The sequence below is a fragment of the Mobula birostris genome, chromosome 4, assembly GCF_030028105.1.
Source record: "Mobula birostris isolate sMobBir1 chromosome 4, sMobBir1.hap1, whole genome shotgun sequence".
In the NCBI taxonomy this organism is placed as follows: domain Eukaryota; kingdom Metazoa; phylum Chordata; class Chondrichthyes; order Myliobatiformes; family Myliobatidae; genus Mobula; species Mobula birostris.
Window position 1 is genome coordinate 65,717,264 of NC_092373.1, and position 17,273 is coordinate 65,734,536.

The 17,273-nt window shown below is 37.3% G+C and overlaps 1 protein-coding gene across 3 annotated transcripts in view; it reads left to right on the plus strand.

The window, feature by feature from the left end:
• The first annotated feature begins 222 nt into the window (after positions 1-222).
• Positions 223-17,273, plus strand: part of pax3b (paired box 3b) — a 102,266-nt gene continuing 85,215 nt past the window's right edge. For all 3 annotated transcript variants that reach the window (XM_072255490.1, XM_072255488.1, XM_072255489.1), the window contains exons 1-4: positions 223-310; positions 1,120-1,352; positions 2,821-2,950; positions 3,500-3,634. In XM_072255490.1, coding sequence (XP_072111591.1) covers positions 223-310; positions 1,120-1,352; positions 2,821-2,950; positions 3,500-3,634 — 586 coding nt within the window. The remainder of the gene's footprint in view (positions 311-1,119; positions 1,353-2,820; positions 2,951-3,499; positions 3,635-17,273) is intronic.

Here is a 17,273-nt window from a genome sequence, read left to right on the forward strand (position 1 = left end):
TTTAGAAACTTCAACAGAAACTCAGTCAACTTTCTTGAGATCGCCGGTGAAGTATTTGGGGGTGTCACGTCTGCTGAGAGCAACTGAAACTGCAGCTTAGCTGTCCGACTGGTCTGAGTGGATTTACCTTAAAAGTGACCATTATTCTTATTGTTTAAAATATATATCTCTCCTCCTCCTTCGGCAACCCACTGAATATCTGGGACTGAACGTGTCCAAAAAATGAGCACGTTGGCTGGACCCGTCCCAAGAATGATGCGGCCAGCCCCGGGACAGAATTACTCTCGCAGCAGCGGTTTCCCACTGGAAGGTGAGCTCCACACGTTTTAGCTGATCGAGTGCCCTTTAGCTTCGTACTACGAGAGAAAAGCCGTTTAAGCGCGTCCACGGGGAATCTTCTGTGTGAGATAACGGCAATACATCACGAAACTTGCCAAATAATAGTTTGTTATGTGACTACAGCTGTACAGGCCTATTTAGTGAACTCATTTTAAAAGTTTCTATTATCTCATAAACGCACTTCTCCAAGTGTCATGTTCAGTATATCCAGTAAGTAATTCTAATATAATTGAGGAGTTCGTTGGTGTTTGACATGGACTGACCACGTTAGCGTTAAAAGGAGACAAACTGTGAAAACCAACAGGAATATGTCTGCTTCATTGGTTTCAGATATCCGAAGTTTGGCTGGTTTTAACAGTGTTACTCCTTGAGTATATAAAAAAATCAGTGTGATCAATACTTCCCTAACTTGTGATTTTATGGCATGCTGTAAATACGCTAAAATCATTTTTTACGTAACGGGGCGGAATAGTCTGTTTATACAAAACATAGATTAAAATTGTTTGGTATCATGGTTTTATTTGTGTTCATCGCAACATATCTGACCTATCGCTTCGAACTTTCATTTTACAATTTGAAATAATATTGTAAAGGGACATCAGGGAATAGATTTTAAACTTCCAGTTCTGAAACACCGAACAGTTTCATTTCTACAAATGGACTCCGCACGATATATAAGCATTCCCTTTCACCAATCTATTATAAGCGTTAATGAAATATTTCCACTTCTCTAAATTGCAAGATGTCTATTAACACTACGTTTTTTTTTACTGTAAATAGTGTCAACGCCTTTAGGTCAAGGAAGAGTGAACCAGCTCGGAGGAGTTTTTATAAACGGTCGGCCTCTGCCAAATCATATCAGGCACAAGATAGTGGAAATGGCCCATCACGGCATTAGACCATGTGTCATTTCCCGGCAGCTGAGGGTCTCCCACGGGTGTGTCTCTAAAATTCTCTGCAGATACCAAGAGACGGGGTCCATCAGACCAGGGGCAACCGGGAGCAAACCGAGGGTAAGTGGGACCACTTCTTAAATAAATTGATTTCTCTCTTACAACTTGGATGATGCATCTACAACGTCGTGAAAAGCATTGTTTCGGCTCCTCTCCAAAGTGAAAGGATGGCACTACGATTATCCGTGCGCGTTTTACGAAGGCTCTTCGAATGCGGACAGTTAAATCGACCAAAACTACCTGAGGATTGTAGTACTTTACAATTTTTAAAACTGTGAATCAACATCCTCTTTTGCTGAATTTGTGCCATTTACATCTGTAGTTACGCATTCACGTACGGTACTCAGTTACGCCTGTCATAATCGAGGCACTGCAAATAATTTGATCTAATCGGTCACTTTTAAAATTGGCTGAACTTTTCCTAACATTTTAAATATGATACTTTGAAAACACGGCGTTTTATGGCAGTGTTTGTTTGGTTCCATGTATTCACAGTTCATTTAGAAGTTGCACAAATTTGATCAACTTAAGTTAGTACTTTAGTAAGACTTCCAAACGTCAAAAATAAAGCTTCTCACAGTAATGAAGGTACCTGTAACAAATGGATTTTCTTAGTAAGATAACGCATGGAGTAACGTTTTTATATTGGATTCATAATTTTAAAATTACAAAATATTTTCAGTTTGGGAACATGATTAAATAGAGTTCATTAAATCGTAATAAACGATTCATTTTCCATATTCCTCTCATACTGTTATCTCATTGATATTATTTGCTTTGTAAACGGCCAGAAACATATATTTACTTATGTTTTTTTTGCTGTACAGTATTACATATTTAAAAAATATAAGGTGAAAGGATATCTTGAACAATGTAAATGGATTTTAACAAAACTTCTCCATCGAGGTTTTTGGGTTTTAGATGAAACAGCAGCTTACTGTATCGCACTTATTCGGGATGGCCAATGCCATGTTTATAATGGAGAAAACACTATTCCTTGATTCGTAATTCAATCTTTAATGTCGGTGGTTTTGACACAGACAATTAAGCACGCAGGTTGTAATGGCCCGCAATTATCGTAATATAGGTCATTAAACACAGGAATTGTACTTTGGTTACCCCGCATTTTCAAAAAACGTGACCGCAAAGTTCAAGTAGCGATTTGCAGTGAAGTTACCAATCAATAAAACGGTTTTTTGGTCCAATTTGACTTTCGTTCAAATTCCTCGTGAAGTTTCGATCGTGAACTATATCTGCGTGCCCGACGATTATGTCCAAATGAAGTGCTACATATTTCACGTGCAAAGTTTATTAAACATTGAATTTTGATTTGCATGGATTTTTTCCAAGATTCCGATATAGAACTGTTACTCAACTACTGCTGCGTTTGTGGTAATTAGAAATTGAGTACAAATTACTGCTGTATTTAATTTTCAAGTCGGAATGTCTCCGAAGTGGTTTAGTTTACCTGTCACAATGAAGCAAATAATATTTTGTCCTCTTTCTTGTCATAACATTTCCAATGAAGCAAATGGCAATACCAGATGTAGAAAAAAAGATCGAAGAATACAAGAAGGAGAATCCTGGAATGTTTAGCTGGGAAATCCGGGATAAGCTATTGAAAGACGGCATGTGTGATCGGAATACCATTCCCTCAGGTTGGTTGGTACAACATTTGAGATCTGTGCGATTTGAAGTAAATAACAATATAGTGATTAACATGCAAACTTAACTACTCTTATTTCCCATAAACATGAATATTTCTGCAAATGTAAATGACGTCCAGCTGCACAACAAATAATAAAGGAAACCGTACCTCATGATGTTAATAGATTAATTCAGCATTCCAAAAAGTTCCATTTATATGGTCCTTTAATTTATTATTATTCTTTAAAATGTCAGGAAACAATTCACCGTGCTAAAATTGAGCACAGTCAATGTCTTATGTAGCTTTTATGGAAGGGTGGTATTTGCCAGAATTCGGGCTTTTGGTGTGTCGTTGATCATGAATGTAAATGTTTCCCTTGAGAGAAATGTCCATTTGATTATTTTTGACGGATAAAAGTAAAGTACAGGTATAATCGCTTTATCCCAAATTAAAAATAAATTATTAAACTTAATATTCTAAACCTCTGTTTCATGAATGGAATATTGCACAGGAACTTGAAACATTTTGTTCATCTTTTTAAACATTTCCTCCAAACAAGTGAGTTCCATAAGCCGTATCCTGAGGAGTAAATTCGGGAAAAAAGAAGACGAAGAGGAAGATTGCGGAAGAAAAGACTATGAAGATGGCGATAAAAAAACCAAGCACAGTATTGACGGCATTCTGGCTGATAAGGGTAAGGATGGAATACATTAAGTTGTACGTTTTCTGTGATTGAAATATGTTAATATTTCTGTCGGTACTTTATTTAATTTATGCGAATTAAGGAATCAGTAAGATTGTATTATTTACATCATTTGGACAAAAATAAGCGTTTTGAACCAAAGTCTACTGTAACTGCGAATGGAAGTTCATTTATTCAACACTGGGGTAGAAAGAATCACGATGTTCCTCGGAAGTTTCAACAGGAATGGCCACGAACATATTTGCCGCCAGATGCACATGCCTAGGTGTTCTTAGCTTTGTTTTGCGGTTCTGGTATTTCCCGGAGTGAGGGAAAGTGGACGGAAGTATTGCTTTTGTCTCACCCTGTGAGTTTTATTGAGCTTGCTCAGGTGGTAAAGTTTACGCCAAAGTGTCAAAACAATTGAACAAACCTAGCAAAGGGCGGCGATATCAAAGTTCGAGATGCAATCAGAGCGAGACTTATCAGCACCACAACCTGTTGATAGTTTGCCGCTTCGTTGTGCGCGAAGATAAACTGATTTTATTTTCACCGTTTAACATCTGACTGCAATTTCATTGATTTTCAGATAACGCCGGCGGAGGAGTAGGCTTAATATTGTTGTACGGATTATTAGTGTAGACCTTTTTTTTATTGATTACAGAGCAATAGTGCCAAATAACACCACTTAAGTGTGTCAACTCCATCAGGAACAGCAACAGATTACGCCTGTTGGAGGACTTCACTTAGTTATCGCTAAATTCCTAATAAATGAAATGATGCCGCAATCAAGTAGAGATCGCAGATAATATATACAAACATGTAACTGTATGTCATTCAATACAATTATGCTATCAATAACTTCCTGTAATTTCGAATTTAGTGTCGATTTCAAAGGCCATACATTAGTGCTTTAAACTCTAATCGACGCTTGAGCTTGCAACATTTTAAAACAGGTGTTCACTTTGCAAATTTGTCTTCATTCGCAATCTTACTGTCAGTTTCCGAAGATGAAAAATAATGTTTCAGATAAACAAATAAGATCATGGTCGTAACGTTTAACACATTGTAGACTTTAAAAATTATACGCTATTAGTTTAGATGGTATTATTTTGAACAAACATCTATGCTGGTAGAATTTACTGAACAATGTGAAATATAATTCAGAGTGAGGGGACAAATATAAAGCTTTGTAGATAAGAGCATACCAGGCTAATTTCAAATTGGTGTTACATTAAAACTGAGCCAACATTGGCTAATTATGTTTCAACGAGATCTGAAAATTGGAAGTGATTCGGTGCAGATGTGATTTGAATTGTCTCTAATTATATAATATTTGGAGTGCATTAATGGGATACTAATAACGAGAAAGGAGATACTTAAAGAAAATTAAACTTTCTAAGGATATTTACTGCAACTTCCACTCAATATGTCTCTGGTATGTAACGAAACGAAAACTAAACTTCTGATGCCACTTTCTAAGCATTTCAAATTGTAATCAGGGGAAGTTCAGCGTGGTGAATTTTGCATATATACTAGATACTGCATATATAGTTAATAGGGCTCTCAACTTGTCAATTGAAGTTTGAATTTCAAGGAATTTCAGTGAAATATCACTTAATACTTTCCCCACATGTACCCTTAGCATTTCACAGAATTTTACTGACTAATTGAAAAGTAAAACGGAGCATATTGGAAATAAGGAGTAGGCATTATGTTTAAAATTCGACAGACTGCTTTTATTTTTGGGAGTTAGAAGGTGAGTCTATTTAACCCTTTGAGATTTAAGTACTCTTATCATTTTTGTATAATTGCACCTATCTGCGTTTCTGGATATTCTCTCCCCCACCCCCCAAACACACGAAATCAATTTTCTTTTATGTCTGGTTCTTAGAAACTATGAAATGTTCCGTTCTTTTAAGGTTCGCTCAAGTATTTCGGGCACGTTTACACAGGAACAAATTATTTCTTTAAAACATGACTGCTTCGGTGGAAATTCACAACCATTCCTGTTAAGGAAATGCAGTAAATAAACTGAGCCTGGTCAAGCTGTACTGAACCTGCGAAGATAAATGACATATCTCATGGCTAACTGGGGGAGGGGGTCTGGAACCAGCACGTTCATAGGCACTCCCTAGGATCGAAGACTTGCATAAACTCCAATTCCGTAGGTTCTAGAGTTGATGGTGCGGGAGGCGTGGAAGGAAACGCGAAGTGCAGCGGGCGTTGGATATTTAGGGAAAACAAAACTGCCTCAGATGCACAGAATTAGAAATCAGGCGGCATCTTTGGCAGTAGACACAGAGTTAACGTTCCAGGCACCGGATCTTCCAAATGAACGGTGTCTCTGTTTTCTTTTCTCAAATGATGCCTGCTTGTTGAGTGTTTCCACAATCTTTCTTTATTGTGGGTATTTTGAAAGATCGCCTCGCTTCCTCCGCCATTTATCCTAGGCTTCTACCTAGGTTACATGGACTGGTAGGTCTGGGTGCCATTGGGAACGCTTATCCACTCTGAATTCCCAGTAAATGGAAGCCCTTGAGAACATCCTTGGATCTGTGGCTGTGGCGTCTGGTGGGGAGTCTGGTCGTAGTGGGGGGGGGGGAGGGGGGCGGATGCGGACATGGCCTGACTGTTGGAGCCAGTTTTATAGACATTGAAGGTAGACCAGTGCAGCACAAGAAGAGAACTTCGGCCCGCCTTGGCGGCGCTCACCACGATGCCAAACTGATCTAATCCCATCTGGCTGCACATGGTCTGTATCTCTCTGTTCCCTTCCTTTTCACGTGTCCATTTGCCTCTTTAACATTGATTTGTACCTGGCTCTACCACCTACGCTGTGTAAAAACAAAGTGGCTTAGTGCATCTTTAAACCTTCCCTCTCTCACCATAAATATACCTTTAGCAATCTGACTTTTCAACGGGGGGAGGGGGAGGGTGGTTGTTGAAGGGGAGTCGTCGACGATTTGCCCTATCTAATTCTCTCATTATCTTGCATATCTCCGCTCGGTCACCCTTTTTAGCCCCCGATGCTCCAACGAAAACAATCCAAGTCTTTTTCACCCTCTCCTTAGATCTAATAGACCCGACACATGCAAGATCCTGGTAAACCATATCCGCACCCTCTCCAAAGCGCCGTTCCTGTAGCGTGGAGACTAGAACTGTACGGATACTCCCAAGTGCCGCAGAAGTAAAGTTTTATATACAGTTGCAAGAATTTAAATAGAATCCTGACTAACCCCAAAAATATCACCAGTTATATTTCCGACCATACTTTGATAAGAAACAAAGCGTCGTCAGTTACATAGTGCTAAGATTTATCCAGAAAACACATTTCCCCCTATCCACGCAGTTTTTGGCCACATACTGTACATGTGCAATTTAGAAATGTTTATTTCTTGATTTTGTTTGTGCGAAATCGCGTTAGAATCGTGGCTGTGAAAGATTGGCCCAATGTCCATGGGACAAGTAAGGAGCTATAGGCGACCGTGAAGCTGTGACCTGATTCATGAAGTGCGATAGTTCGTTTTTAGTCGGAACTATTTATTGATCTGATTGATATGCCATATTCAACGTTTGAATTACCCTGGATGTGTATTTTACGAGCTTCTCTATGGATCATAATAACAATGAAAAGGTATGGCCGTGCCTCCTTTTAACTTGTTGGCATTGTTGAGATTTCATTTCCTTTTTTTTCCCGCTAACAAAGTACCTTTTCGCAAAGACATGATTTGTTAATCAAAACATCGAATCTATATAAAAAAAAGACTGGAAACTCTCGGTGTGAGTGGATAAATTTAAGTCCTTTTTAGCATTAGCCTTGCGCACAAGCTTTGACACAAAGTGTCGCTTGTTGAAGGAGTCCATAGACCTGCACGGAATTCGCTGCAAATAGGATCTTGAGTAGACAAAAACGACCAAATGAGCTGGTCAAACATTTGTACAACTTTTCCAGCTATACAAAGAGGTCCCTGAATACACAATCCACACTTGGAGATGAACTTGGAAAACAAAGAAGCGTGAGTCCATTGAAAGTTACACTTTAGGCTTGGAAGGACAAAGCCTATGCCAGTGACAGCTTGGTAGCAACAAAAGAAGGCAACCTTTTTGTAATTCAGGGAGAAAAAAGAACAGAAACCATCCAAACAAAAGGCTGAGAAAAGACATTTGGGCTTGCAATGAGGGATGAATTATTCAGTGATCGCCGGTAGCAGCCAGTCCTTGGAGTTTTATGGACTCTGCTTCCACCGTGGAAAACTAGCCATTTTCACCAACAAAATGTTTCTTTTGCCATCTTTTTAGACGTAAGATGCCGACTGTCATTCAAAAGCAAAATACAATTGGCAGAGTCCGATTGAGCAAAGTCTTTGATTTAGGGTCTCGCATTAGATTGGAAGAAGCGGAGAGAAAACGGCTAAGAATGTCCTAGCAGTTAATAGATTAAAATTTAGCCTTTGCAAATTAATTTTCCAAAAGATTGTGACTCAAGACTTGTAAGAGTTTAGTGTTTTCATTCTAGGATCTCCTCGTTATTTTGGCATCATTAGTCTAAGGGGAAATCAGTTATTAGAGAGGAAAATGTCCTTTACGTTCTAATCTTTTCAACAAACAATTTATGTTGTAATTAACTTAGGTTCACAGGTAAACAATCAATTCAAGTCACTGGAGATTTTTCCCCCTCTCGCAAAGGCCTGGTAACATTACAGAACTAGTTATAACACGGTGATACAAGGCACTCGACCGTGGAGTGTGCAACTTGTAACTTCCAAGTAGTTTGAAGAGGCCTCTGTTTGCACTTAATAGCAAATTCTTTGCAAGCACAGCTGACAAACTCGGGATCAGAAGAAAAGAAAATTGTAATTTACTAAAAGGACCTTAAAAGTTTACAAAGCTTGCTTACAGTCAGGGAACTTTTCGTATTAACTAACCTTCAGTGAACTTTCTAATCTCGAACGTGATAGTCTTGCCATTTTGAAAAATAAGCCACATAAAATAATGCATCATTGAAGTTTTTATGGTGAACTGTCGGCTACTTAAGAATCATTAGAGCACAACATTCTTGCTAAATTCGCCTCGTGGTTAATTCTCCCTGTTAGCCATTTTCTCTTACATATAAACGGGTCACTATAAGTGTTTCTGCCGGGGCTATATTTAATGATTTGGTAGTGTATTTAAGTGACTGAGGTTGCCCGATCTTCGCTGAATGGGACACTGTTTTCGCGCAGCTTCAGGCGTGGTCAAGCTCGATTTATCTGCAATCACGCGCAGGTCCAAAATTCAATCAGAACCCGGACCGAAGCCTCTTAAAGCTGATTAAATCGAGCCCTTTATTTCTTCTCACTTTCATCTCTCCCTGACCCGCCCCCAATTCGCCCGGGGCGCAAATTCGTGAAATTTCTGTCCCTTTTTTTTCTCGCAGGGACCGCTGTTCGAAGCAACGAACAAGTAAAGCTGCGAGAGGGGAACGAGATGAAATAGTTTTGCGGAATAAAGTTTTGAATTAGCCAATGCATTTTTGGTTCATGTAGTAATAGAATTCCTGACAGCTAATAACTGTACTGGAGACACGCGACTGCCGGAGACCATCTTAATATTTAGATGTAAGATTACAAGAAACAGTTGTGTTCATTCACTTGGGTGTGCACGCGGTGACAAAGTGGCAACAGTAAGGATGAATGAGAGAAAGTCAACAGACAGCAAGCACGATGCTATTAGATAAGACTCCTTTCACCTCTTGCAAAATATATACGGAATGACGGGCAAACCAAGTGTTAGGAATTAGAAGACTGAAAACTGACGACGAGCTTTCTTGTGTTGAGCGAGCAGATGGACGAGAACGGGAGCATCGTGATGATCATCCCAATATATATAATGACCCCTCATGATGACTCCTTTAGTACAACACGAGCCAACTTTATATTTCGGTCTACAACTGCTTTGAGAAGATAATATAGAAGAGATTGCAGTAAAATTAATTATCTCATTGATTCATCTCTTAGCCGTACATAAGTCTACCTTGTATATGCAATTTACTAAAAAAATACTTCAAATTAGCATATATTTCGTGAAAGCAGATCTGAAAAGCTTTTTACGATTCCTCGGGCAGTTTTCCCTCTGGCCAATCACACTTAACATTTTCTTACACAAATAAAATAAACGAATTATATCTGTATCGGTAAGATAACAATTATAAACAAAAACAGTGGCCGCAGTAGGTTTCACGCAGTTGTGTACCACCAGATGTACCCCGCTGTCTGCAATTGTACAGGCTATATTGGCGTCTCAGGCTGAAATTCAATTTGTAAGCATGAAACCATAGATCTTTTTTTCCTCTCAGAAATGAAAAGCCCGTTATGGCTATCACGATCTTACGGTCTTATGCCCGTAATATTTTTAAAATGTACTGTCCAAGCAGTTCAATTGCATTAGGAGGCCAAAGTCTTTCCGAGAGTTGTTTCAGTTCACTTGCAGGACTAACAGCGTGCTGCACGGTTCCATGTGCTGTTCTCCATTAAGATGATAGGAATCCTTCCTGGAGCATGACGTTCACTTGTGCTGTTTCCTTGGTACTTGGTCTATTTGGTTCGTGGAATCCCCGAGGAAATTGATCGACAGCCTCACACCAGATAAGCTGGTCATTTCTCTTTGTCCCCGGCAAGGTAGCTGCTGTGCTTTGCCTAGATAGCAACAAATGTAATAGGCGTAACATTAAGGCATGCTTCTTTTCTGACCAGGAGTGAAAGAATTTTAACCAATTGACGTGCAGGCAAGAGCTTTTATGGAACTTTTGGAAAGTTTTGGGAAAGGAAGGTAGCAATGCACATTGTAACTCTAGAGCTATGGAAAATAAACACAAGACGGGACACAATCCAACTAATGTACCCAGTTTAATAATTACTGACAATTCATTTGATATAACCAACTTATTACTAAACCATACAGACCAAATAGTTCCTGGCTTAATTCGGGGATTTTGTGCCAAGATTTAGCCAGTTGTTCATCTGAACTGGATGGGTCTGCACACAAAATGTTGGCTGTACCTTTTCCTTCACAGAGACTGCCTGACATCCTGAGTTCCTCCAGCAGTTTGTTCTAGATTTCAGCATGGACAGCCTCCAATGTCTGCTATTGAATGGTTTGCTATGACCAACTGTTTAGGTTCGGGCAAGACAATTGTCAATATAGATGAGGTGTAATTCGGAATTTGAACTCAGAAAGTTAACTGGTTCAAGATGAGGAAAGATTGAATGAATATTTGTAAATGCACTGTTCTTAGGCATACTAGATTAAGCACATTGAGATATTTCTCCTCTGGGCTTTAGAAATAGAGTCAATTATATTTTGCCAATATTCTGAGATGAACATTTTCATATTTGTTGGTGCTGATATTTTCATATCTTCTGAGAGGAGGATATGAAAAATTCTGAAATTCTGGTGCCAAAGGAAACCTGTGGTAATTGTTTTATTGTTCACATTAAATAAGATGGAACCTGGTGTTGATTCTGCAGTGAAGTGAAATTGGTCAGATAGGCCTGTCTAATTACCAGCGTGAAATTTCACCCCTCCAGAGGTAGATTTCATGCTCCCATCACTCACAAGACACTGCAATGCAATGCCACATGGTGATGGCATCAGCCTCTGTATGCCAGTAGGCATTTGATTGCTAGGCTGTATTAGTGAAGCTTTGTATGATAGAATCAATAGTCAGATTAATTAGTTTGTAGGTCTTGTAATTTGAATGTAAAAGTTATAACTGACGCAGCTTATGTTCCGTTGTTTCTTTTGTAAAAAAAAGTATGAGGTTTAATCGTATAATCTGTTACAATATAGACCATCTCTTTCCTTTTACATTTTTCTCTAGATATTTACTTCTTGCTAAATTAGTAGAAAATAAGGATTACAAAATGAATATTGCTTTTTCCTGCAACAAAAATGTGAGGTATTATTTTAATTTCATAAATATTAAGCACAACAAAATAGATAACAACACAGAAATTACTGGAAAATTCTGCCTCAGGTCCAAAAGAATTGGTCTACTTCACCTGTAGTAAGCATATCAACAAGTGCTGACCTACAGTAAAAATAACAGTACAATAAAAATAAACTTTTAATCTAAATAAATCTACAAAATAGATCTAAAGTATACAAAATGACATTCAAATCAGGGAACACAATTTCATAGAAATGATTTTATAGGTTATAACTCAGTGTTATAACTTATTTTAAGGACCAGAGGAGATACTTTTGCAATTTAATTTTGCGTTACTGTCTGATAAACCTTTGATCATAATCAAATCACTAATTTCTCGCACATCATATCAAAAACAAATAAGTTCACTGGCAATTATTCTAAAGAAAACATAGCTGCTCCATCAATGCACACATGTCTAAGAGAATTTCTATTTGAATAAATACGATAATTCCACTCTGCGGAGTGGTTCAAATCACTTAAAAACAATTGTGCCAGTTTTAATGTGATGAATTAAAATAAATCAACTAGCTTTGATTACGAACAAAACATGCTTCTAATAGATAAATTTCTATTTTTATGATATGTTTTGGCTGGCAATGTGGGCATCCAATTAATACCAGAAGTTATCCCCAAACAAAAGTTCATGTTAGATGAAGTAGCAAATTATAATACAAGCTAAGGTGTCACCTGAGACAACTACTTAGGATATAAATAAACCGAGCAACCAATTATGGCATGAAAGTCTTGTATCTTGTGTTCAGTGTACCTAGAACACATGGTATCATTTTGATCAACTGAGTTCATAGAATAACATTGACTTCTTTGTCAAACAGTACATTTTTTTTGAAATCTGTATGAATTGCAGCAAGTTGAATTAAAATGTTATGTTTGGCCACTGCTCATATCCCCTGAGATATTTTGTGAAGCAGAATTTGCTGATGATGGCTGTGGCCATGCCGTTACTACATGCTAAACAGGCAGGAAAGGTTCCTCACAAATGAATTCATTGGAGTTTTATGTCCCTTTTTGCCCTACAGCTGTTTTACAACCTGGAATTAAAATCTGTAAAGAAACTTTTCAGTTGCCTTGGCCAAATATTGATCAAGTGCTTGTTTGTTGGTGCTGATGCTATTGTTGTGTGAAGAGGGGCCAGTAGCTCTGCCCCTTGTTGCTGAACTTTATTGTCATTGCCTTTTAACAACAGGGATCAAAGCTCTATGCTTTTTGCTTACAGCAGTTAAAGGGAGGGTATCTTTATTGTATCTAATGTAGGATATTTAAATGGTAAACTTCATTAACATAGGTCTTTTAGCTTAATCATTAACAATTAGAGATCTCTGTGCACATTAATGATATAGTTGTATACAAATGTGAAAACTAATTATACATTTTGCTAATCTAATTGTTTCATTTATAATGAATATTTTATCCTAAATATTTGGTTACAGTGCCATTAAGCTGTAGTTGTAGATTAATTCAGAAGCTTATGTAAAATTTTATATAATCGCGATTAATTTTAAAGAAAAAAATAGTCATTTAAAGTAAACTTTTCATCAGAACTAATTTTCACCGAAGTAATTGTGGTCCAAATTGTTTGTATAAATCCCATCTGTGGGATACTCACTCTTGCTTTCATTTTTTTAAAACCTTCTACCTAAAATCAACACCAGATTTGGAAAATTGCTAAGAAGCCTTTCACGGCCATGCACTTAAACCATTCCTGAACTATCTTTGAACCAAGGGGGGGAAAAAAATCAGAAAATAATTATAATGGAGTAAGGAGCCTTTTCAGCTTCAATTATTCTCATCATCCCCCTTGTAAAATGATATGGTAAGAGAGTATAGGGAACTAAAGATCAATGCTCTTAACAACACTGTACACTAATAACAAGTTAGGTGTATTTTTGGGATAAATCATCAATTTAACCTAAAGGTGGATTTCTGTGTTCTAGTTTGAATAATTTCACACTATAGCTGATGAGTTCATTAAGACTTTTCAAAGCTAATCTGTTTGATTATATTTTACTTTATTTGGTGAAGTCACTACCAATCATTCTGTAAATTCACATCAAGATTGTGCAACAATCTCCCAATTAAGCAGATACAAAAGGCAATCAATTTAGATCAAAGTAAACAATATTATACTTCAATTTTGCTACAAGTTACTGCATACCTTTGTTATTTTCTCATGGAATTTAATTTATCTGATTTCATTTGTGACAAGTAATACTGCTGCTACAATTGCTCAACTTTTTTGTACAGTATTGGGTTGCCAATTTAGTTTCCAAGTGCCGATGCCTCCACAATGCTCTCTGTGGCCTGATATTATAAAACTGCATAAACAAAAGTTGTACATGTTAGTTTTTGAAACTCCATGATAACTGTGAGTGTTACCATTGCATTATGCAGAGGATTTCTGCAATATATATGCTGTAAAACTTCAACACCTTTGGTTGATTTTCAAAACTATGTTGGTCAACCATACTTGAGGGAAAAGATCTGCAATAGCTTTTGTTGATTTAAAGTTAGAGGAAAATAAGAGTCAAGCCAAGTTCATTGTCATTTAACTATAAACATGCATACCATCAAACAATATAACGTTTCTCTGAGCCAGGATGTAAAGCAGAGTAACACACATAACACACATACAGCACAAAATAATTTATGAAAGTAAGGATAAATCTACGGATGAATTACACATAAATAAACAATGTAAAGTGTGTAAATTAAATACCGTAAGGTACAGAACAGATTAACTGGTGACACTTCAATTGTGACGTGGCAGGGAGTTCAGAATTCTAATGGCCTGAGGGAAGAAACTGTTTCCCGTCATGAGTGTCCTTGTTTTTATGCATCGGAGTCTCCCACCTGATGGTACAAAGTCAGAAGGTGTTGGATGGATGGGTGGGATCCTTGATATTACAAAGTGCCCTGCATATGCAGCGTTCTTGGTAAATGCCCTCAATGTATGTATATTTAATTATCCAAAAGCTGAGTATTTACAAACTGTTCAGATTTGATGTTTTTCTTGTAAAGAAAACCTGCATGGCCTTGAGTTCTGCAGTCAAATGATATTTTTTTGTATCATCATGTCATGTAGAATGGTGTTTGCTGAGATTTGACATTCATGTGGACTTAGGCAGCCATGATGAATTGCATGCATCCTGCTCTATTTTTTTTCCATAAATGTTTCCTTTTGTCTTTTATCAAATTATTCTGGGGAGATATATACTACAAAGCTCAGAAATAAAAATATTTTAAACCAAAATAACTTGCAAATATTATTTCATAAAGACAGTTGAACAAGTATTAGCAGATGTTCAGGAGTGCTGAGGTTAACTAAGATGGTTACAATGAGAATACTATGTATATGCTATAGGATATGTTTTATGGACTGTATCATCTGGCAAATGGTACACTTCTTTCCAGAGCAGGGAGATAGCTTCCATTACCGTGAGTTGGATGATGCAACATTATCGCTGGCTGCCATTTTATGTTGTTTGTGACACTTGATATAAAATATGTTTTTCATGTTCATGTCAACGTCAACCAGCATAATAATCTGATTTGTGAGCAATTGGTCTGTAGCCTTTATTTCTATAATTTATATAATTAATTACAACTGAGCAGAATACTGTAGGGCTTAACCATAGAAAATATAAAATGTACAATCATATAGTGTGTTTGGAGTGATATGTCAGGCCAAATTGTTTGTAGGATAATCATACTTGGAGCAAGATTTTAAACTTTGAAAGAGAGGTACCTTTGATTTTCAGTGATTTATATGATAATTGAGTGATAATACCCTGGTTCAAATCAATTTAATTTGGAGATGGATGCACTGGGGAATGGTTTGCAGGTGCTGATTAAGTAACTGCAGAAGACAGAGGCACTTGCGAGTGTAACAGTAGGTGCTATTGAAGAATGAACTGGATGGAAGTAGTGCTTCAAGTAAATACCAAGTGGATGGTGCTTTTGCTTGACGGAGACACTAATGTGAAGCCTCAACTGGAATCCTGGCTATTCCTGGCAAAATTCAGATTAGTAAATGGGATTAACTGTTCCCAATGGAAGAGGAGAAACAACACTTTTGCCCAATTTGTTACTGGGGGCAGGGTATTACGAGCATTTTTGAAGTGGAGAATGTACAAGCAATCAACACTGAAGTGTTAAAACATACATAAGTGGTTTGAATTGGGTACAGCAGAACATTTAAGACTAAATTAAATTTCAGGAATATCCATGTACTCTTAATAGGTTCACCTGTTACTTTACTGAAGGTTTTTATCTATTTGGAATTAACTGTTATGTTAAGATGGGTGAACCTAAGGGAATTTAATACAATCATTTTGAATTTCTCTATTTTGCAATTCTACAAGTTTGATGTTGTTTATGTTGTTGCTGCCACATTTTTTTCTCCATTATTAATGAGCTAATTGAAATTTTCTCTTTAAATTCTTATCCAAGTCCCTCACGTAAATGTGACACAATGTTCAGAAGGCACACTTTAGTTAGGGTGGTGCCTCTATTTAATCATTTCAAGGATGCACGCTACAGTGGCCTTCAGGCTGTCTGCCTTCTCAGAAAAGCATCTCTTCCGATTATTCAAGTTGAAGTCAAGGATATATTAATAGGAGTGGGTGTGATGGACGAAAGACCAGACTTCTATCAGAGTACATCTTTTAATACTGATACCAATCCCCATGGCCTTTAGTTTATTTGTTTTTGTTTATAATATTAAGCCCCAGAATTGTTTCTGTTTATTGAAAATAAAAACAAATTTAAGTGACCCAAGAATTGTGGTAAAGAAGCATATATTTTGATGGTGCATTTTTTTTTGTTTTGGGGAAGTATCCCCTATCTTCTGGAATATTTTATTTCAAGAACCAGAATGACGTTGAACTGTTTAAAGTGGCAGATTTCCCCAGCTCAGAAATATCCTATACTGCATTTTCTTTATGAGTCATCTTGCACATAAATGTGCAAAAAAGCCTTAGGACTTAATAAATGCTGGCACAACCCTAGAAATTCCATGAATGAACGAGATAGTACTCTAAGTGGAAGGAAGAATTTTAGAGCATGCTTTTGTGTGCAGAAAGCTTTCCATTATATTTAGTCCCTGGGGTAGGTGGTGTGGAGATGGTGGGGATGGTTGTGCAGTTGCTGGAGAGCATGGGACAGTGAGTGGATGGGATACAGTGTCTCACAGTGCAGTGGAGATTAGTAGAAGATGATTCAATCCAAGTGAAGTTTTTTGAATTTCTTACTAACTTGCTTGAATTAGCAAAGACCTAAAAAACAGAGCTCCATCCTCTTAAGTAGAGTAGCACTACATGATTTAAAAGAAGGGAAATAAAATAATTAGTAGTCAGTGAATTATGAATTTAAAATTATAAAATCATATATAATTTTTTCAGCAACATTCACATTCTGAATCCAAATCATATGAGTGTCTCAATTTGTTTTCCAAGTTATTAAACACTCATATTTTCAGGATGTATGTAACTAAGATGTTTCTCCTTTCTTTCATTGGCTCTATTCTAATATACTCTCGCTGAGCAGCTGCCGTTAGTTGGCATCTGCAAAACCCACACCATGATCATCAGGCATTACAAGTCCAGTGTTCACCAAACTGTCAATGCCTGTTGTGATTAGCAAAATGGAATGAAATGTGTTTTA